General features: G+C 47.0%; 1 protein-coding gene across 3 annotated transcripts in view; it reads left to right on the top strand.

Moving 5' to 3' along the window:
• Nucleotides 1-21,486, top strand: part of EMCN (endomucin) — an 871,751-nt gene that overhangs the window by 461,678 nt on the left and 388,587 nt on the right. For all 3 annotated transcript variants that reach the window (XM_086963130.1, XM_086963129.1, XM_086963131.1), the window contains one exon: nt 2,900-3,022. In XM_086963130.1, coding sequence (XP_086819256.1) covers nt 2,900-3,022 — 123 coding nt within the window. The remainder of the gene's footprint in view (nt 1-2,899; nt 3,023-21,486) is intronic.

Below are 21,486 nucleotides of genomic sequence, written 5' to 3' on the forward strand. Positions count from 1 at the left end.
ATACAGTTTGTCCCATGCTTACAACCTGGCCTGCTGTTGCCTCCCTGCTGACACCCTATGGCTCTCAAGCACAAAGGGAGAGACGACCTAGAAGATACTGTCTCTTCATCTTTCGCTTGCTTACATATGCTGTGATTTCTCTGACTTGATGTAAAGGTGGGTGAGTCAGTCATGGCTCCAGCCTGGTTCGGCACTAGTGTCTGACTCAGACTCAGCACTTGGTTCATGTACGGTTACCACCACTCTCCATGTCACCAGAGACATTGTTTCCATTCCTTCGCTTTAAACCCACAAATCATTGGTACCAGGTCTGTTAATCTAATTAACTTAATGGTAATAAGCTAAGACTACAACAGCCAGAATGCATTAAGTCACCACATTAAGGACCAGGACTTGGAACATTGTAGGTGATGACATAGAGTGAGCTGGCAACGCGAACCTGAATAGCACCGGGTAAAGCCTAGAAAGTACTGACCCTTTCACTTTAATACAGTTTTTAAATGAGAACAACTGATACTGATATTCTTCTTTACCTTTCAGTTTCAATAAATATCACTCATTGCAAGGGAAACAATCTAATGCACTAAATTGGAAAACATGTTTCAAAACTATTTTTTTCATCTAAAATAGTCTTTACCATATTTGTACATGGCATTTATTCAGAGGTAATGGCACAGGGTCCCAGATCCTGGTCCTCAGGGGCCCCCTTAGCCACAAGTAATCTTTGGCCTGAAAATCTGACTGGGTGCCAGGGGGCTCTACACGTACTGCACAGTGATGTAGGGGAATTAATGGAAAAATAAATAAATAAAAACACATTGAAGAAAACCTAATCATAGGAAACCAATTTTATGAAGTCAAAAATGAAAGAAAATATATTGAAGGACAGATAATTTAAGAAAATGCAATTAAATAAAAAAATAAAAACCTGAAAAAACTAAACAATATTATTTTATTAATTTTGAAATTATAATGTACATCATTACATTATAATTTCTAAATTAATAAAATAATATTGTTTCGTTTTTTCAGGTTTTTTTATTTTTTATTAAGCAGTATATAGACTTAGGAAGTTTATATAATTTACCTCAGGCACAGTTTTTAAGTTCCTTCATATGCGGGATTTCTTGATACGTAGAAAATTGAAATTGTGTCCAAATCCTCTCATCGAAGTTATCAAATCTTAGAGCAAAATTGGAGTGCTGTAGTAAGTATTGTCTTCATTTAAAAAGGATCGTTTGGAGAAACATAATTCACAATGGGCATTGATATTGGGAGAAACAGATACTGACGTGTAAGTAGAAGACGCAATTGTAAGATCGAAGGTAGTTTGTTTATCTGCAAATTTAAAAGTACAATTCTTTAAAACTGTATTTAATTTATATTATACCCCGGCACGTATGCATAAGTGGGGTGACCGTTATGATGGGAAATGTTTTTGTTGCCGGGGTGACAATGCGGATAGTCTGCATATATTTTTCAGTTGTGTTGAATTGAATAAGTTCCTACAAGACATCGAAAAGTTTTTATTAATCATTCTTGGGTCAGAACTCAGTATTACTCCAGCATTGATATTATTGGGGATGGGGCGAGTTGTCACTAGAGGGAGTGTCTTTCATAAGCATTGATCTTTGTTGTTTGTAGCAATGACAACGGCTCGTTTATGTATTGCTGGGGATTGGTTATGCCCGAGCCTCCATGGTTTGAGGTTTTGCGGGCTAAAACGTATTGTTTAGCCAACCTAGAATTAAGTTTATATTCAATAAAGGGGGCAAGGAAACGAAAATTAGGATTGTATATATGGGAGGTCTTCACTGCTCATATGAATGCATGATATGGTTTCTAATTTGTTTTTGACATTTTACCATATTTTTATTATCTTGGATGTAATTCTGTTTGTGTTTTTTTACTATTGCTGAACTGTGGAAATAAAATAAATAAAAAAAAAAAAAATAGAAATTATAATGTACATCAAATCTACAACTAAGCATACCTTAACAATGGAAACAGTACCTTACCCCATATCAAATCCCAGTTATAGAGTAGCGTATTTAAAGTTTAAAAAAATACCACTTTTTCCTAGAGTTCCTAAAAAATGCATTGTTTTTCAGTAATATTTTTCTAATTAAACCATTTTTATATAAAATAACATACAAGTTTCTCAGTTTCTTTTTCTCTCTCTCCACATATTTAAATATTTGACAGTTGGCCTTTCGAGGTCAATGCCTCCCACTGGGGCTCTGAGACACAGCATATTGTTGTCTACCCTGAGACTTCAGAATACTTTAGTAACAAACCTATCCTAGAATTATGACTATTTTATTTTGCAATTTTGCAGTTATTCTTCTTCACCTCTTGGTTGACCCGCTGAGAACATTGAAGCACTACAACTTTATTTTGAGTTTTGCCGACTATCAGTTAAATATATTTCCTTGGCAATAGCAGACTTCATTGTGTTGATGTGATGATTATGGAATGCAGTTAGCTTGCTTCTCTTTATAGAGTAGTATTCGTAGGTCTCCAGATGGACAACCATTTGATTTGCCTCACAACCGCCAATGCGTGGCAGGAGCCTCGAGAGACTTCCAAGCAGACGGTCACTGTCCATAAAAAAGATATTATTGATGCACAAGGGGTAGCAGGATCACACATGACCTGCAAATTATGCAGCTGAAGATGGATTATGTGTTAAATGTGATTAAAAGAAAAGATTTGTGTGAAGTTTTCCATACCTCCACTGGTCCTAGCTATGAAATTAACATTCATGTGTCAGTGCTTGAAAATAAGGCTCTTTCTGTGATGTTCAAGTAGAGATTTGATTAGCTCTGAATTAAGGATGGATGTGGTTTGTTTTTAGCTTCTTCTGAATAAGTATTAAATGAGCTTGTTATTTTTACAGATAATAATGTGACTACAACATCAATTAATACTTCTTCAAAGGGAATCAGTGTACTCAACAGTACAGAAGATGTTGGTCAAGGAAGGACAACATCGCCAACATCTTCCAATACAACGGGACAAGGTAAAGATGCATATAGCTCAAAGTTATGTCATAATAAGGATACTGTTTTATTTAGCACTTGCTAACAGGGTTTTGAGATGTTGAAGTGTTGTAAATAACAAGTGATACTACTAACTAATTAATTGATACAAATTTTTATCAAGCTCACAAGTAGAAACAGGTCTGCAGAGGTTGGAACCTGTAACGTTCAGTTTACACGCAAGTCTAATCAGAGATACTTGTGATGCGTAATCACTACAGTGACAGTGTAAAAATGGTCTCAGGGCTAGTATTGTAGCCTGACTGTGGCAGTTTAAAAAGTGCAATTCGACTGTCAAAGTAAACCCTTTCGTCATGCCTAAACATTCCTTTTAAATATCAATAAGGAACCCTAAAGCAGGCTGACCTGCCCAAAAGGCAGACGTGCATGGTATTTAAAAGTAGAACATGTAGATATTTAATGTTGCCTATGTCTTTACAGGGAAAACGTCCCAAAGCTATTTTCTAACCATGGGCTGAAAATTGGTTCCGCTTGTGGAATTTGCGGATTTTCTGCGATTTTGCAATCCACGAATCTCGCGAAATCGCGGTAAAATCCGCAAATTTTCAGCCAAGCACTTACAGGGTTACAGCAGCAGGTGTAAAAGTTGAAGATAATTTTTTGTAACCTTTTACAAAAGGGTTACAAAGAAATTCACTTCAACTTGGGCACCTGCTGCTGTAAGCCTGTAAGTGCTTCCTGGTGCCTCGTTGCCTACTTGCAACTATTCTCTGACCCTGCTCTGACCCTTGAAGCAGGGTCAGAGAATAGTTACAAGTAGGCAATGAGGAGCCTGTCACAAAAATTAAACCTTAACAGGAAGCACTGACAGATATAAAAACAAGCATTTGCAATGCAATAGGTCTCGCAATCAGGAAAGTTTGAGCTATTGGTCTTGTAAATGAATTTTTTTTTTTTTATGTGTTGGTTTTGAAAATAGCTAAATTAATAGCTTTGTCATTTACAATGCCAATAGTTATAACTTTCGCAAATGTGACACCTATAGCATTTGTAATGCAACATGTTTTGAATTTACGTGACTTAGCTGTATTGACATTACAAATTACAATGGCTTTTAATTAATTTTTTTAAATAATTAATACTTAAATAAAAGTGATTTTAATTTATAATGGCAATAGCTTAAACTTTTGTAAATAACTTTTGTGAAGTTTATGTTCAGTGTATTTTATTGTGACGAAAATCCAAGAACAGAAGTGAAATATTAACATATTTTTGTGACATTTGTAATAAAGTTTGAAACATTTAGAGAACATATTTGAACCAGTTGTTGTTGAATGGTTGCGCAGATTGATGCTGGGGTGGCGCTGAGTGATGCTGTGGTGGTGCCCAGTGGTGCTGTGGTGATGCTGAGTGGTGCTGTGGTGGTGCTGAGTAATACTGGGATGGTGCTGAGTGATGCTGGTGTGGTGCTCAGTGGTGCTGTGGTGGTGCTGAGTGATGCTGTGGTGGTGCTGAGTGATGCTGTGGTGGTGCTGAGTGGTGCTGTGGTGGTGCTGAGTGATAATGTGGTGGTGCTGAGTGATGCTGTGGTGGTGCTGAGTGATCCTGTGGTAGCGCTGAGTGGTGCTGTGGTGGTGCTGATTGGTGCTGTGGTGGTGCTGAGTGATGCTGTGGTGGTGCTGAGTGATGCTGTGGTGGTGCTGAGTGGTGCTGTGGTGGTGCTGAGTGATAATGTGGTGGCACTGAGTGATGCTGTGGTGGCACTGAGTGATGCTGTGGTGGCGCTGAGTGGTGCTGTGGTAGTGCTGAGTGATAATGTGGTGGTGCTGAGTGATAATGTGGTGGTGCTGAGTGATGCTGGGGTAGCGCTGAGTGATGTGGTGATGCAGAGGGCAGAAAGGCACAAAAAGCAGTCTAACAAAGGGCTGAAGGGCAGAAAAACAAGGGAAAAACGAGTCTAACAGAGGGCATAAGGACACAAAAAACAGTCTAACAGAGGACAGGAGGGCAGAAAAACAAGGGAAAAACGAGTCTAACAGGGGGCAGAAGGGCACAAAAAACTAGTCTAACGGGCAGAAAAGCACAAAAGCGAGTCTAACAGAGGGCAGAAGGGCACAAAAACAAGGGAATAACAGAGGGCAGAAGGGCACAAAAAACGAGTCTAACAGAGGGCAGAAGGGCAGAAAAACAAGTGAAAAATGAGTCTAACAGAGGGCAGAAGGGCACAAAAAATTAGTCTAACAGGGGGCAGAACGGCAGAAAAACAGGGGAAAACGAGTCTAACAGAGGGCAGAAGGGCACAAAAACATGGGAAAAACAAGTCTAACAGAGGGCAGAAGGGCACAAAAAACTATTCTAACAGGGGGCAGAATGAATCCCGCCCTGCGTGTATGTCCATGAAGATGCCACCTTTTTGTGCAATTCCTCTACTCAACTGGAGTACTTTCTACTGTCTAATCAGTAAGTGCTCCCTCGTTGGCTAAATGTATATGGGCAGATCTAAAATAACTGGCGCATCCCCAGGATGCGCCAGTTATTGTGCGCCGCAGCTCCGCCACCCATGTTACGCCGCATTTAAAATGCGGCGCACCATGTGGCAAAAATGGCACAGATGCGTCACGCATCTGTGCAGTAAAAGCAGCGCATTGCTGGAACTACGTCGACCAGAGGGTGGCAGTCATGAACCAGAGGGTGGCAGTGGTGAACCAAAGGGTGACAGTGCTGTACCAGAGGGTGGCAGTGGTGAACCAGAGGGTGGCAGTGGTGAACCAGAGGGTGGCAGGGATGAACCAGAGGGTGGCAGTGGTGAACCAGAGGGTGGCAGTGCTGAACCAGAGGGTGACAGTGGTTAACCAGAGGGTGGCAGTGGTGAACCAGAGGTGCTGTGATGAACCAGAGTGTGGCAGTCGTGAACCAGAGGGAGGCAGTGGTGAACCAGAGGGTGACAGTGCTGTACCAGAGGGTGGCAGGGGTGAACCAGAGGGTGCTGTGATGAACCAGAGGGTGGCAGTGGTGAACCAGAGGGTGGTAGGGGTGAACCAGAGGGTGGCAGTGGTGAACCAGAGGATGCTGAACCAGAGGGTGACAGTGGTTAACCAGAGGGTTGCAGTGGTGAAACAGAGGTTCTTTGATGAACAAGAGGGTGGCAGTCGTGAACCAGAGGGTGGCAGTGGTGAACCAGAGGGTGACAGTGCTGAACCAGAAGGTGGCAGGGGTGAACCAGAGAGTGGCAGTACTGAACAAGAGGGTGGCAGTGGTGAACCAGAGGGTGGCAGGGGTGAACCAGAGGGTGGCAGGGGTGAACCTGAGGGTGGCATTGTGAACCAGAGGGTGGCAGTGATGAACCAGAGGGTGGCAGTGGTAAACCAGAGGGTGCTGTGCTCATACACGACTGCATGGGTAACATCGCCATGCAAGCGGCCCGCAAACACGCAAAAAACCCGCGAACACGCAAAAAACCCCGCAAACACGCAAAAACCCGAAAATCTGCAAATTCGCACGAATTTGCGGATTTTGCATATTACGAATTCGATTTTGCGCAAATTTGCGGAACACGAATTCGCAAATTTCACCCATACTTACTATTTTCACTGTAGCAAGGCTGGCTATTCCATAGGAAAACACTGGGGCGCAATATTATATATAACATGCTATTTCTGGGAAGAAAACAGCTAGAAATTCAATTTTGTGCTTCATGTAATATTGATATAAAGCCCACTTCACTGGTGAAGTCTCATTTTTAACACATTTTTTAGAAAGTTGACTTTTCGTTGCCTAAAGCCTCTGGGAGCTCATTTGGATTGTCCTCCAGCTGTAGCCCTCTTGAGTGCTTAGCCCTGAATGAGGTGTGAAAACTACTCCCAGAGCAAGAGACAAGAGCTTGGGAGTGGGGAAGTGTTTCTGTTCCTGTGGCAGGATTCCCATTTGGGCAGTGAGCAGGAACTTGATTATCTTCAAAGAGGCCTCCCCTGTCAGAGGCAAAAGTTAGCTGACACCTGGGCAGGCCCTTTCTTTCTTATCTATGTCAGGCAGGCTCCAACAACAGTGGTAAAGAGCTGCCACCATAAATGGTTCAAAATAAACACACATGAGGGGTTGCTCATTTTCCTGGCTATACCCCTGGGGTGATCACACAGGCTCTGCACAGGGAGAAAAGGATTTCACCATCTTGTATTTAGGTGGAGATGGGCACTGTGGGATTGCTTGCAGTAGGGTACACATGAACTAGTGTAAAAATATACATTGTTAACCCCAAGAATTCTTCCCTATTGGTTAGGGCAGGGCCAAAACTTAACCCTACCCAAAGGCTAGTGCAGGCATAAATGTGGCACTCATGTGCACCCTCTTCAGAGCATTATGGACCTGTGGAAGAAAAGAAGAAGGCCTACACCTGCTGCTTGACACCTGAAGGACTGGACCTTCTACCACTTGTACCCAGGAGCAAGAAGTGGACTCCAACAGTCAGTTTTCGGACCTCTTGTTAGGCTACAGCATGGGTACTCACAAACTTTCTCACAGGGGCCACATTTACAGTGTGGTTTGCGGCCGAGGGCCGCACCAGTGGGGGCGGGGTCAGTGAGAGAGGGGGCGGGGCTAGAGCAAAAAAAAACTGTGACCATGAGGTGGAACACACGCCCCTGCAGCAGACGTCTTCGTCCACTGACTCACCAGATCCAGCATACACACATATCTCTCTCTCCCTCTCTCTCTTCCTCTCCCTCCCTCCCTATCTTTCTCTCCCTCTTCCCTCTCTCCCTCTCCCTCCCTCTGTCTCCCTCCCTCTGTCTCCCTCCCTCCCGCCCTTCCTGTCTCCCTCCCTCTCTCTGTCTCCCTCCCTCTCTCTGTCTTCCTCCCTCCCTCTCTCTCCCTTCTTCCCTGTCTCCCTCCCTCACTGTCTCCCTCCCTGCCTGTCTCCCTCCCTGCCTGTCTCCCTCCCTCTCTGTCTCCCTCCCTCTCTCTGTCTCCCTCCCTCTGTCTCCCTCCCTCTCTCTATCTCCCTCCCTCTGTCTCCCTCCCTCTCTGTCTCCCTCCCTCTCTCCCTCCCTCTCTCTGTCTCCCTCCCACTCTCTGTCTCCCTCCCTCTCTGTCTCCCTCCCTCTCTAACTCCCTCCCCCTCTCTGTCTCCCTCCCCCTCTCTGTCTCCCTCCCCCTCTCTGTCTCCCTCCCCCTCTCTGTCTCCCTCCATCTCTCTGTCTCCCTCCCTCTCTCTGTCTCCCTCCCTCTCTCTGTCTCCCTCCCTCTCTCTGTCTCCCTCCCTCTCTCTGTCTCCCTCCCTCTCTCTGTCCCCTCCCTGTCTCCCTCCCTGTTTCCCTCCATCCCCGTCTCCCTCCCTCTATACCTCCCTCTCTGTCTCCTTTCCTCTCTGTCTCCTTCCCTCTCTGTCTCCCTCCTTCCCTTTCTGTCTCCCTCCCTCCATGTCTCCCTGTCTCCCTCCCTCCATGTCTCCCTGTCTCCCTCCCTCCCTCTATGTCTCCCTCCCTCTATGTCTCCCTCCCTTTCTTTGTCTCCCTCCCTTTCTCTGTCTCCCTCCCTCTCTCTGTCTCCCTCCCTCCCTCTCTCTCCTTCCCTGTCTCCCTCCCTCCCTCTCTCCCTCCCCCGTCTCCCTCCCTCCATACCTCCCTCCCTGTCTCCCTCCCTCTATACCTCCCTCCCTCCCCGTCTCCCTCCCTTTTTGTCTCCCTCCCTTTGTGTCTCCCTCCCTCTCTCTTTCTCCCTCCCTCTCTCTCTTTCTCTTCCTCCCTCCCTTGGTCTCCCTCCCTCCCTTGGTCTCCCTCCCTCCCTCTGTCGCCCTCCCTCTTCCTTGATCTCCCTCCTTCACACCCTCTGTCTCCCTCCTTCACACCCTCGGTCTTGCTCCTTCTCACCCTCTGCCTCCCTCCTTCTCACCCTCTGTCTCCATCCCTCCCTCTGTCTTCATCCCTGTCTCCATCCCTCCCTCTTCCTCCCTCTGTCTCCCTCCCCCTCCCCCTCTCTCTGTCTTTCTCTCTCTGTCTCCATCCCTCTGCATCCCTCCGTCTCTCTCTCTCTCTGTCTGCCTCCCTCCCTCTGTCTCCCTCCCTCCTGCTCTCTGTCTTCCTCCCTCTCTGTGTCCCTCCCTTCCTCCTTTTCCTTCCCTCCCTCCCTCTCTGTCTCCCTCTCTCTCTGTCTCCCTCTCTCTCGCTGTCTCCCTCCCTCTGTCTCCCTCCCTCCCGCCCTCCCTGTCTCCCTCCCTCTCTCTGTCTCCCTCCCTCTCTCTGTCTTCCTCCCTCCCTCTCTCTCCCTTCTTCCCTGTCTCCCTCCCTCACTGTCTCCCTCCCTGCCTGTCTCCCTCCCTGCCTGTCTCCCTCCCTCTCTGTCTCCCTCCCTCTCTCTGTCTCCCTCCCTCTGTCTCCCTCCCTCTGTCTCCCTCCCTCTCTGTCTCCCTCCCTCTCTCCCTCCCTCTCTCTGTCTCCCTCCCACTCTCTGTCTCCCTCCCTCTCTGTCTCCCTCCCTCTCTAACTCCCTCCCCCTCTCTGTCTCCCTCCCCCTCTCTGTCTCCCTCCCCCTCTCTGTCTCCCTCCCCCTCTCTGTCTCCCTCCATCTCTCTGTCTCCCTCCCTCTCTCTGTCTCCCTCCCTCTCTCTGTCTCCCTCCCTCTCTCTGTCTCCCTCCCTCTCTCTGTCCCCTCCCTCCCTGTCTCCCTCCCTGTTTCCCTCCATCCCCGTCTCCCTCCCTCTATACCTCCCTCTCTGTCTCCTTTCCTCTCTGTCTCCTTCCCTCTCTGTCTCCCTCCTTCCCTTTCTGTCTCCCTCCCTCCACGTCTCCCTGTATCCCTCCCTCCATGTCTCCCTGTCTCCCTCCCTCCCTCTATGTCTCCCTCCCTCTATGTCTCCCTCCCTTTCTTTGTCTCCCTCCCTTTCTCTGTCTCCCTCCCTCTCTCTGTCTCCCTCCCTCCCTCTCTCTCCTTCCCTGTCTCCCTCCCTCCCTCTCTCCCTCCCCCGTCTCCCTCCCTCCATACCTCCCTCCCTGTCTCCCTCCCTCTATACCTCCCTCCCTCCCCGTCTCCCTCCCTTTTTGTCTCCCTCCCTTTGTGTCTCCCTCCCTCTCGCTTTCTCCCTCCCTCTCTCTCTTTCTCTTCCTCCCTCCCTTGGTCTCCCTCCCTCCCTTGGTCTCCCTCCCTCCCTCTGTCGCCCTCCCTCTTCCTTTGTCTCCCTCCTTCACACCCTCTGTCTCCCTCCTTCACACCCTCGGTCTTGCTCCTTCTCACCCTCTGCCTCCCTCCTTCTCACCCTCTGTCTCCATCCCTCCCTCTGTCTTCATCCCTGTCTCCATCCCTCCCTCTTCCTCCCTCTGTCTCCCTCCCCCTCCCCCTCTCTCTGTCTTTCTCTCTCTGTCTCCATCCCTCTGCATCCCTCCGTCTCTCTCTCTCTGTCTGCCTCCCTCCCTCTGTCTCCCTCCCTCCTGCTCTCTGTCTTCCTCCCTCTCTGTCTCCCTCCCTTCCTCCTTTTCCTTCCCTCCCTCCCTCTCTGTCTCCCTCTCTCTCTGTCTCCCTCTCTCTCGCTGTCTCCCTCCCTCTCTCTCGCTGCCTCCCTCCCTCTCTCTTTCTGTCTCCCTCCATCTCTTTCGGTCTCCCTCCCTCTCTCCCTCCTGCTTTCTCCCTACCTCTCTCTCCATCCCTACTTCTGCCTTCCTCCCTCCCCCTTCTCTCCCTCTCTCCCTCCCCTGACTCGCCCTCCCCCTCCCTCCCTCACTCTCCCCTGACTCTCCCTCTCTCACTCCCCTGACTCTCTCCCTTCCCTGACTCTCTCCCTCCCTCTCCCTCCTTTGCCCTCCCCTGTCTCTCTCCCTCTCTCATCCTCCCCTCACTCTCCATACCTCCCTCGCCCTGGCTCTCCCTCCCTCGCCTTGGCTCTCCCTCCAGCCTCGCTCTCCCTCCCTCTGTCTCTCCCTCCCTCGCCCTCCCCTGACTCTCCCTCCCTGTCTCTCCCTCGCCCTCCCCTGACTCTCTTCCTACCTCGCCCTCCCCTGATTCTCCCTCTCTCCCCCTCCCTCACCCTCCCCTGACTCTCTTCCTACCTCGTCCTCCCCTGATTCTCCCTCTCTCCCCCTCCCTCACCCTCCCCTGACTCTCTTCCTACCTCGCCCTCCCCTGATTCTCCCTCTCTCCCCCTCCCTCACCCTCCCGTGACTCTCCCTCTCTCCCTCTATCGCCCTCCCCTGACTCTCCTTTTCTCTCTCCCTCCATCGCCCTCCCCTGACTATCCCTCTCTCTCCCTCCATCGCCCTCCCCTGACTCTCCCTCTCTCCCTCCATCGCCCTCCCCTGACTATCCCTCTCTCTCCCCCTCCCTCTCTCTCCCTCCCCTGACTTTCCCTCCCGGGAGCCCGCCAAGCCCCAGCAATGCCTTCTTGGGGGCAAAGGGCAGCAAGGCTGGTAAAATTAAAAATATGCATTTTAGCAACTCTGCAAGTCGCGCTCTGACAGCAATGTTAAGGCTGGTCAGCAGCACACGCACACTCCGGCCACCCACTTTCCCTGTGCCTGTGTCCGGCACCGTGATAAGAAAAAGAGTGTTCAGATTTGTAGTTGGCAGTTTGGCTCCTGTTGCGAAGCAAGTTATTTAAGTAATTCTTTCAAGTGCAGATGTACTTGGCACAACGTTTAACATTTGCTGGTTAAAGACGACATACACTGAAGTTCTTAGCACCCTGCCACCCCCTTGTCAGCCCGGGATGAGACAGCTTGCCTGGCGCGCCCACAGCCGCGCCGGAGCATTTCACACGTCTTTAAAGACCATTAACTTTTTAATGAGTCTTTGTTCTGTTTCACCTCTTCTGAGGCCCCTGCAGCTCCACTCTATGGCTGTAATCTCTCAGCCCCCAGAGAGCAGAGCCTCTCCGAGTCCCGGCTGCTGCAGCCGGTGGTGTTTACTGACACTCGAGAATTATTTTTTTTTTTAAACTGGCACATGTCTGTAAGGTCCGCGGGCCGCCAAGGAAGGCTTGGCGGGCCGCCACCGGCCCGCGGGCCGTACTATGAGTACCCCTGGGCTACAGTAACACAACAAGCAGCTATAAGCCCATTTCCAGAAGATTGCAGCTGACCAGTTCCAACTGGACCTACCTTGGGCTTTGCTGGTTGTTTCTGCTGAAGTAATTCCTAACCCCAAAATGTTGTTCCTGGAGTCCTGGGTCCCTTCGCTATGCCAAAGTGTACTCCTCCTAACATCCAGAAAAACCTGGGACTTAAAAAACTTTTTGACTTCAAAGACCTCTGGATAATCAGGATAAATCTGCCAAGTCGATTAGACCAAGGAGCATTGCTGCTGGGCTGATGGCTGAGGCTTCTCTTGCTCTGAGTTTTTCAGCAGCAGCAAATACATCTCAGAGGGACCTCCTAAAGAAAGTACCTGACCATGTGTAGCCCTCTTCAGCTCCAGTTTTCAGCCTTGTCCTACCAGAGGAATCTGAGCTCTGGCAAAGTGACTAAGTTCTGCCAGCAAAATGACAGATAGCTCCTGCAAAGAGATCTTTAAGATTGTTAAAGAATTCACCTCTCCCTCCTGCTGTACTCCTGCGTCTGCTTTTTCGGAACCTTGGATCATGGAGCTTGCAGTATTTTTTACTAATAAAATGCGTACTATCCGGTCAGCTTTGCAAGGAACCCAGAACATTGTGAGTACGGGTTCAGCGGTCGAAGGCCTTTCCATCCCCTGGTTATGCCCACCAGCTGTGCATATGGACTCTGTGGGCCCTACCCTGCACTGTTTTCCCTCTTTAGAGCCTCAGGCCTCGCTGGACCTTTTGTCTAGCCTGAAATCTGGCTCTCCACTGGACCCTTGTCCCGCCATGTGTCTTGCGACCCTGGCACCTGCCCTCAACCCGATCATCAACCCTCTCATTAATGCATCTCTGAAGTCGGGCAAAGTCCCCTCCTCTTGGAAACAGGCCCTAGTTCTTCCCCTCATTAAAAAACCGAATGCAGATGCCAAACTACATTCCAACTATAGGCCAATCTCGCTGCTTCCTGCTCTGGCCAAGGTCACTGAAAAGTATGTTCATACCACCCTTACCAACTTTGTAGAGGGTAACTCCCTATTACATCAGTCACAGTCTGGTTTTAGATCTAACCTGAGCACCGAAACCGCTCTACTTGAGGTAACTGAGACTGTGAAGGAGACCCTCGACAGGGGTGGAAAGGCCCTGCTTATCATGCTTGATTTGTCGGCGGCCTTCGACACCGTCCCCCACGACCTCCTCCTAATTAGACTCTGGGAGATTGGGCTGCGGGGAACGGTGTTCGCATGGTTTCAGTCTTTTTTGGCCGATCGGAGAAAAACGATCTGGGCTCCCCCTTTCTCCGCCCTGATGCCGCAGCTTGAGGTAGGGGTCCCGCAGGGCTCCATTCTTAGTCCCTCCCTCTTTAATATCTTCCTTACACCTCTTGCGGCACGGGTGGAGGAGCTAGGGGCCCAGATCATATCCTATGCGGATGACACACAGCTCCTGTTCACTTGTGACAGGGGCTGTGACTTCGATGGAGCAGCCATTCGGAAGTGTTTGGAGTTTGTGTTTGACTGGTTCGGGAAAAGTGGCCTCAAATGCAACTCCGACAAATCCGAGATATTGTTCTTTGGATGTCCTGCAGACCCAAGATGGAAGCAATGGTGGACTTCAGCCATGTTTCCCCCTGCCAGCGATTCGGTCACAGCCAAGAACCTGGGTATGATGGTTGACAACACTCTTTCCTTCAAAGCCCAGGTTGCTGGCTTGACTGGGAAGTGCTTTGCCATCTTAAGGATGTTGCGTAAGTTTTTGCCCTATTTATCTTTGGAGCATAAGAAAATCACGGTGCAAGCACTAATAGGCTCGCGCCTAGACTACGCCAACATCCTTTACTTAGGTCTTCCTGAATATCTGCTGACTCGTCTGCAGATAGTTCAAAATTATGCAGCCAGGGGAATCTTTGGTCTAACTAGAAGATCTAGGGCCAGCAATCTCCTTGTCTCTCTGCATTGGTTGCCGATTCGTAAGCGCATCTTCTTCAAGACCCTAACTACAGCTTTTAGGGCGCTTCACAATTTCGGCGCTGAATATCTGCAGAGAAGGGTCAATTTCTATCTCCCATCTAGACCTCTGAGATCTGCTGCCCAGGCCAAGGCAATCGTCCCAACAGTGAAGCGTGCTCGCTGTGGAGGTCGCTCCTTTAGTTACCTTGCACCCTGTCTTTGGAACACACTGCCCTTGACGTTGCGGACGTGCACCAATCTCTCGGTTTTTAGGAAGGGACTTAAAACTCATCTGTTTGCTTTGTAATGCTGCTATGGTTAATTATGGTTATTTTCTTTCCGTTATGGCTGTTTGTTTGCTGCTGGTATTAGGTGTGATGATCTTTAGCGCCGGGACGCTCTTTGGAGCAGCTGAGCGCTCTATAAAACAAACAGTAACATAACATAACATAGCATAACTTTCCTGAGCATAATTTTTAATCACACCACTTAGAGTTGTTCCCACCTAAACCAATGTCTTCACCGGGACCTTGTTCAACACCTATCCTACATTGTGGAAGCCCTCTGAAGGACTATGACTTCCAGAAAAAAAGATTAAGTCCCAGTGTAAATCCTCCAACCAGGTCAAACCCGGTTTGTGGCATGTTTTAGCACTTTTAACTACGTTACACATTTTCTTAAGATAAACCTCTCTGTGACATGGTTACCAGGGATTGAACTCAGGTATAAATTACTGAACCCTTTTTTGAATCTAACAAGATATTTCCATTATTCCTTCTGGTGGACTCCCATTCCGTCCAATTAATAATCCATTGTTAACAGGTGTGTTTTCTGTATATTTTAATTGGATTTGTCTGGGGGCATTTTTCCCAAAGCTGTTTGTGTTTAGGTAATTTTTACCTTTTATTTGATTAATTTAATGTCAGTTTACCTTTTGCTGTGTTGTTCCAATTTTATTTAGTTTATTTTTTGCATTCTGCTTCATTGATGGTGTGTGGTCATTTGGGACAGTCCTTGGCACATTTGGCCAATAATGAAGAATATATTTGTGCAAACACTGCCCAGCAATGCTATATATGTTAGTTGGTGGTAGGTGGAGGAAGTGGTTTAAGGGGAGGCAAATGTGTCTGTCTTAGTCCTTCTGCCTTCTTTTTGTCCAGGCATGTGTTCATCCATTATTTTTTAAAACCAGTGTGTCGCTCATTGGCAGCCATTTTATCTTTGTTATCCAAACCTTCTTAGCCAAGCCATATCCACCATTTTGTGAAACAAGTATGTATCTCATGGGTGGGTATTTTGTCTTTTTTCTCCATGCCTTCTTTGCTAAGATGTGTGCTTGTGCATCATTTTGTGGAACCACTCTATTAGTGTGATGGTTTACTATTAACCATTTTCTACCACTGTTTAAAACCTTCTGCTAGGAGCATTGTATGTTATATTCCTTTAGAGCCCACATATACGTTTGCTATTTTTCCCTTTTTTTTAATACATTTCCTGTTGTTGTGTCTATAGGCTGGTTGTAGTCTTTCTGTCCCTGGTTATTATTAATTAAATCATTAATTAATGTAAATGATTTTTCCAAGCCTTCCCCTTGATCTCCTAGGAATCCATTGGGCCCAGGAGTGGCACCAGATATTATTTGATTGCAAACAAAAAAAGAGAGAAAGGGTATTTTGTGCGGGAATACTCCTGGTCTTATTTTAATAGAATGATCAAACAATAGGAGGTGTACACCCTAGAGACATTGCGATGTCTCTGAAGTCAAGAAGAGAGGTTCACAGAAAAGGTGAAATTCTCCTTTTTTAAGAAGACCCCTCACTCACCAACCTAGTTGGTGACATGCTTCATCATAGGGGTCCCACCCGAACAGCCAAGTGCCGTTCTGGTGTGCTGCGACACCTGCTTACAGTGAAGCAGGTATTTTTGAAGGCAAGTGAGTGGAAAAAATTGCGCGAATTAAAAAGTGGCCAGATTTAACTCCTTCAGGAAAAATGTATTCTGGAGCAACTGGACAATATTAAAAAGTTCTTGGCGATGTTGTGCTGGGTTTAATTGACCTTCGGTATCTTGGTAGTGGAAAAGTGAAAATATAAAGGTCTACATGTTTCAACCTCTAGGAGGAAGTTCCCAGTTTTCATCAGGACCAGTGAGTGCGGCCAGGGCGGTCTACACACGCTAAGGTATACCCTACCATTGGTCACTGTGAAGCCCAACCGCGTATTCACAGTTAGATGTTACCTTTCTCAATTGTCAAAAGAGAGAATCTGAAGAGACAAACAAACAGACGCAAAACATAATCAATAGCATAACGAGTATCTAAGGAAAAATGTGCTCCTCTGTTCATAATCTGTGCATATCAATGTGGAAATATTCACGGTGTGTCCGGTGACTTACTGATGGTAATCACGCTTCTAGTGACCCATATACTATGCAGCACTCGGGGCATAATCAATAGGACGCCTGGCATGACCATGCGTTCCAACCCACTAAAAATAATAGTAAAGTGAGTATCTGCGCGCTCATGCAGAATCTAAATTTAAAGGGAGTAAAGTTATCAAGGTCGCATAGTAACTCCCAGACGATATTCAACCTGTGAATATCTTACTCATCCACACTGTAAGCTCTCCAATAGTGCGGGTGTCTATGCTCTCACACCACTCAGTAAGTGCGTTAGATCGTTTAAAAAGCATACATTTTCATTGCGGCATATACAATAGAACAACTGTTGATGTAGGGTAAGGAATACAGGCGGCTTACTTAAATCGCAAAGTTGCCTGGCCTCATGGAAGCCGGGGTCGAGGTGCTGGTGCAATGCACAATCTGTGAGCAAGGAGGGAAAATGGGTTAAAGACTAAGTGAAGGGCTAGGGGAGGAAAGGTTAATGATCCAGACCGAGTGCTGCCCACCCGCATCATGCCTGAGTACTCACTGCATGGAGACCAGTCACTGGCTGTTACGCCTAGTCCAAGACCTGAGTCGGCGCCCCGAGGAACACCGAAGGGACCTCCGACTGCTGGTTAAGTGCGAGGCGTTTCTGGGTATGTGGCTGTGGCCTTGTAGATTCTGCCACGTGTTGGGCGTGATATGTGTGATGGCACTAGCGGATTGAATAGTTCTGGGTTCTGGGACGCTGGTCTAATGCATGGCTAAGGACGCTTCTCAGCCGTGAGGGTTAGTAACTGAAAGCATATCGCTAAGTGGCGATAAAAGCAGGTCCTGGGAAAAAGAGCAGGCAAATGTGGGGAGCCTCACAGGGAGTGCGTAGGAATATGAAAATAACATAACAAGAGGCGTTAACTTGTTGCTAAGGACGTTACTCAGCCATGGGGGGGTGACTGAATGCAGATCGCTAAGTGGGGATAAGGGCATTTCCTGGAAAAACGCAGATGAAAGGGGGGAAGCCTCACAGGGAGTGCCTAGAGAGAGGAACGTAACATAACAGGAGGTGAATAGTTTGATGGCAATACTTGTGGTGCCTGGTAGAGGCAAGCGGAAGTAGGGAACGAAACAAGGAGGTACCTATAGCGCAAATCGCTAAGTGTCACTGCTAGCAGTGCCTGGTGCCCGGAGGTATTATGGGGAGATTTCATAATAGGAAGTGCCGTATTCCTGGTTATTATGAGAAGAAAAAGTTATTTGGAGAGGACTGAATTCCAAGGAATGTTCTCATTCAGCCCATTTTTGTGTGTGGAAAGTCTGTATATCTATCGTTGTTCCTTCTCTAATAGGCGCTGTTTTAATCTTTCCCCATGATTTTATTTGCTTAATGAGAGTCCATCGCATGTCATTGGTATTGTGTTTGTGTTGGAGAAAATGCTCAGTGAGTCTTGTTGTTGTTTTTATGCACCTGATAGTGCTACGATGTTCGCATATCCTTTGGTTGACTTTCCTGCAAGTCATTCCCAAATACTGTAGGTTACAGGGGCATTTGATCACATAGACTACGTTAGTACTGTTGCAGTTAGTGTGAGCCCCTTGAGTACACACTTTTTCAGGCTCCAAAGCTAGTGTCTTAGTGTTGTTAGCTAAATGGCACACGCTGCAGTTCCTGCATCGGTAATGTCCAACGATGTTCGGTAGGCCCCACGCATTCAGGACGGTTGCTGGATTTTCTGATCCTGTCTCCCTGGGGCGTGTGCTTACTAAAGAGTCCTTTATGCTTCTCACTTTTTTTAAAGAAAAAAGTGTTTATTCGCAATGCAAATTACCTGTATTACTATTAAGGATGGCCCAATGTTTGTTGATGGACCTTGTGATTTGGTTTGATACCGTGCTGTACGTAGTCACACAGGTCAATGGTGTTTCTTCTCCGGTCCGTGTCTTCTCTTCCAAAAGGGCCTCTCTAGGCTGGTTACACGCCCTCTTCTGGCATTTGGTGAGAATTCTTTCAGGGTAACCTCTGTTAGACAGTTTTTTTGTGAGATCCATTGCTTGACTCTGAGCACAGACTACAAGAGTCAAGCAACGAATCTCACAAAAAAACGGTGTATGTAACATTTGTTTTATTTTTTTAACCATTATCTAAGCCTTACTTTGTTCCTAGTCTTTTTGTGCTTTAGTATAGATTTTGTGCCTGGAAAGTTTTGGGGCGTTCTGTCAAGCAGGCCCAAGAAAAATGGGGGGTTACTAAATCGCGAAAACCCCATGCATTTTCCATAGATTTTTTTAGACAACGCTACCGCAAAAACTGATGAACAGAAGTACTTTAAGTTTGGCAAGAAGCTAGATGTTGGTCCAGAAAGTGTACTTTTTGGTTTGAATCTATTCTGTAGTTTTACATAATTAAGGTTAAAATATATTTGTATATCTGGACTGTTAGGTTTGAGGGACTCTTGCAAAAGTCCCTCAAACCAATTAAAAAAATAGAGCCTTCTGATTGGCCCAGAAACCTGTCTTTCCCTTAGGCGAATTACCTTCAGCAGGAGTCAGACTTCTGGGGGTACAAAAGCTCTGACTGGCTCCCAGCAACATGAGAAAAATGTCGCTGGCAGCCATTACAGGACTCTGTAACTTAGTTGCCTGTACTGAAGTTTTAAAATAAAAAAAATATGATGGGGATCGGTAGGAATACCCTGCCCCTCTACACCCTGTAGGATTGACCCAGAAGGACTCCCCCCGGGTAAAATAACATTTTGCCCTGATCCTGTGGTACTCCCATCTGGGCCAGCTCATGAACTCTGTCCCAGGGAACCCACCCCCGGGACAGAGTTGTTTCCTTGCCCTCACTACCATGGGCAGAGAAACATTTGGTGGGAGCATTTTTAAATCTCTCACCAAACAGGAACAAAGGTGCCATCTCTGCTTGCAGGAGTGCAGGCGGTGAAGACAGGTTTGTGCCTTGCCAATGGGAGATTTAGACATGCTCCGCCCAGCTGAAAGCAGACATCTGTTATGTTTACCTGCCCACACTCCTGTAGGCAAGGAAACACTACAGATATTGCTCCTTTTCAGAGAGAACAAGCATGAACATCTGCTCCCTCCTGGTGGGAGCTATTCTGGCTCCTGCAACATTTGGGTAGCTGACTGGGCCCCCAATGTGGTGGCTGGTAGGGCCTGGGATGGGGTTCCTTAGGGCCAAAATAGGCTAGGCGAGAGGGAACGCGTATCCCTCTTCTCCTTTATTATGGTATTTGGCCTGTGGGCATAAATTCTGTGGTCTTTTAAGGCTCAGGGAAGGTGCCACCCCCCCTCCCCTATAATTAAAATATGTACCCATGCAAGGAGTCCTCCAGGCTTTTTAAGGCTCGAGGTGGGGCCACATGCCCTCCTCCCCTATAATTAAAAAATGGCCCTAAGGGATAGGGTCCTGGGACCCATTTGGGCTTGGAGGAGGGAGGCCACACTCCCCCTACCATAATATAAAAGTGTTTGGCACTGGGGGATAGGTGTCTTGTGCCTTCTAAGGCTTGGGAAGAGGGGCCATGTGTCCCCCTCCCTATATTAAAATATGTTATCGGGTTGGGACCCCTGCAGCCCATTTGGGCTGGGGAAGAGGAACCAAATGCCCCCTTCCCTAATGTTAATGTATTTGGACCTATGGAATGGTTTCTCCAAGGCCTGTTGAAGGTTCAGGGAGCACGCATCACCCTCTCCTAATTGTATATTTTTGAGCCAAGGGATTGGGTCAATAGTAGCTTGGGGAGGAGTTCTGTGTGCACTCCCTCCCCTTTTTAAAAAGGAGGAGCCCCTGTGCCAATAGCGCTGTGCAGACAGCAGGACATGCTGTACAACTCCAGCCCCTCCACACACATCACAGGATATGCACGGTGGGGGTTGGATTTGTGTATAGTATTAGATAATTACCTTATTTTAGAAATAAACCTAGAAATTCACTGAAAAAACTCAAAGTTAAAGTGACCTTGTAGTTTGGTGAATATGTCATAACTTTTTGAACTAAAAAAGCAACACAGATATTCACCAGTTACAGTTAGCAGAGCTGCCCTGCCATGCACTTCTTACGACCTCACATATTACATCAGTCATTACTTGTTCTATGGCATAATTTATAACATCACTGATGACTTTTCATAGGAAGACCATTTTTTATTTTGGTAATAACTTGATACCGTTTGACGAATCATAACAAACGTTTCCAAAACCAAAGTCCAGCCACATCAGCTCCTTCCTGGAAAGTTTTAGGGGGTTCTGTGAAGTGGAAGCCAAGAAAAAGGGTGGGTCCCAAAACACAATTTACCTATGCAATTTCAATAGGGATCTTTGAACTACAATACACAGAAAACAGCTAAACAGAATTACACCAAATTTGGCAGAAAGCAAGCTCTTTAACCAGGCAATGTGCTTTTTGTGATTTTGTGTAAAGCCGTTTTGAAGAAATTAAGGTTACAAAAAATAGATATATGGACAGTTGGTCCTGCAGGAGTCCTGTGTAAGACCCACTGGAGCACAAGTTCAAAATATAGAGTGATCAGATTGGCCGAGAGGGCATTTGTTTCTAACAACCACAGTGACTGATCTCTGTAAAGTACAACAGGGCCCACTCCGAGACACCATTTTAGTTACACATTTTAGCTCAACATCTTTTTCTAAGGGGGATATTTTTACATGTTTTACACTTACATGATAATATAATGAGAAGCTACTTTACATGCAATTCATTTCTTAGTAAGCATTATTATCATGTTATTTGTACACTCTGTCCAAGGCAAGGTACATAGAACGTGATGCCTTTGTATTTGGTTGTCAGCTTGGAGACAGCTCTAAGGCTCCTCACAAACCATCGCATCAGCTCTGCACTTTTGGCACAGTGCAGTTAGAACAGTGCTTTTATTATATAAACAGCCTCTGTAGTACACTCGACAGAGGAGCTCTTCCGCTGGTAGGGGGAGATGTCACCTTCGTGATTGAGGGCCACAGAGCAGATATTTCAATCTTGGGTTCATTTTCCTGCAGTTAATGCCACTTTACCATCATTTCACACATACACTCCAGCTGCATTCCCAGCTCAATATCACACTTATAAAGATTCAGAAATACCATTAACATATCTGGAACATCAGAA

Source organism: Lissotriton vulgaris, chromosome 3_1, assembly GCF_964263255.1.
Source record: "Lissotriton vulgaris chromosome 3_1, aLisVul1.2, whole genome shotgun sequence".
Taxonomy (NCBI): domain Eukaryota; kingdom Metazoa; phylum Chordata; class Amphibia; order Caudata; family Salamandridae; genus Lissotriton; species Lissotriton vulgaris.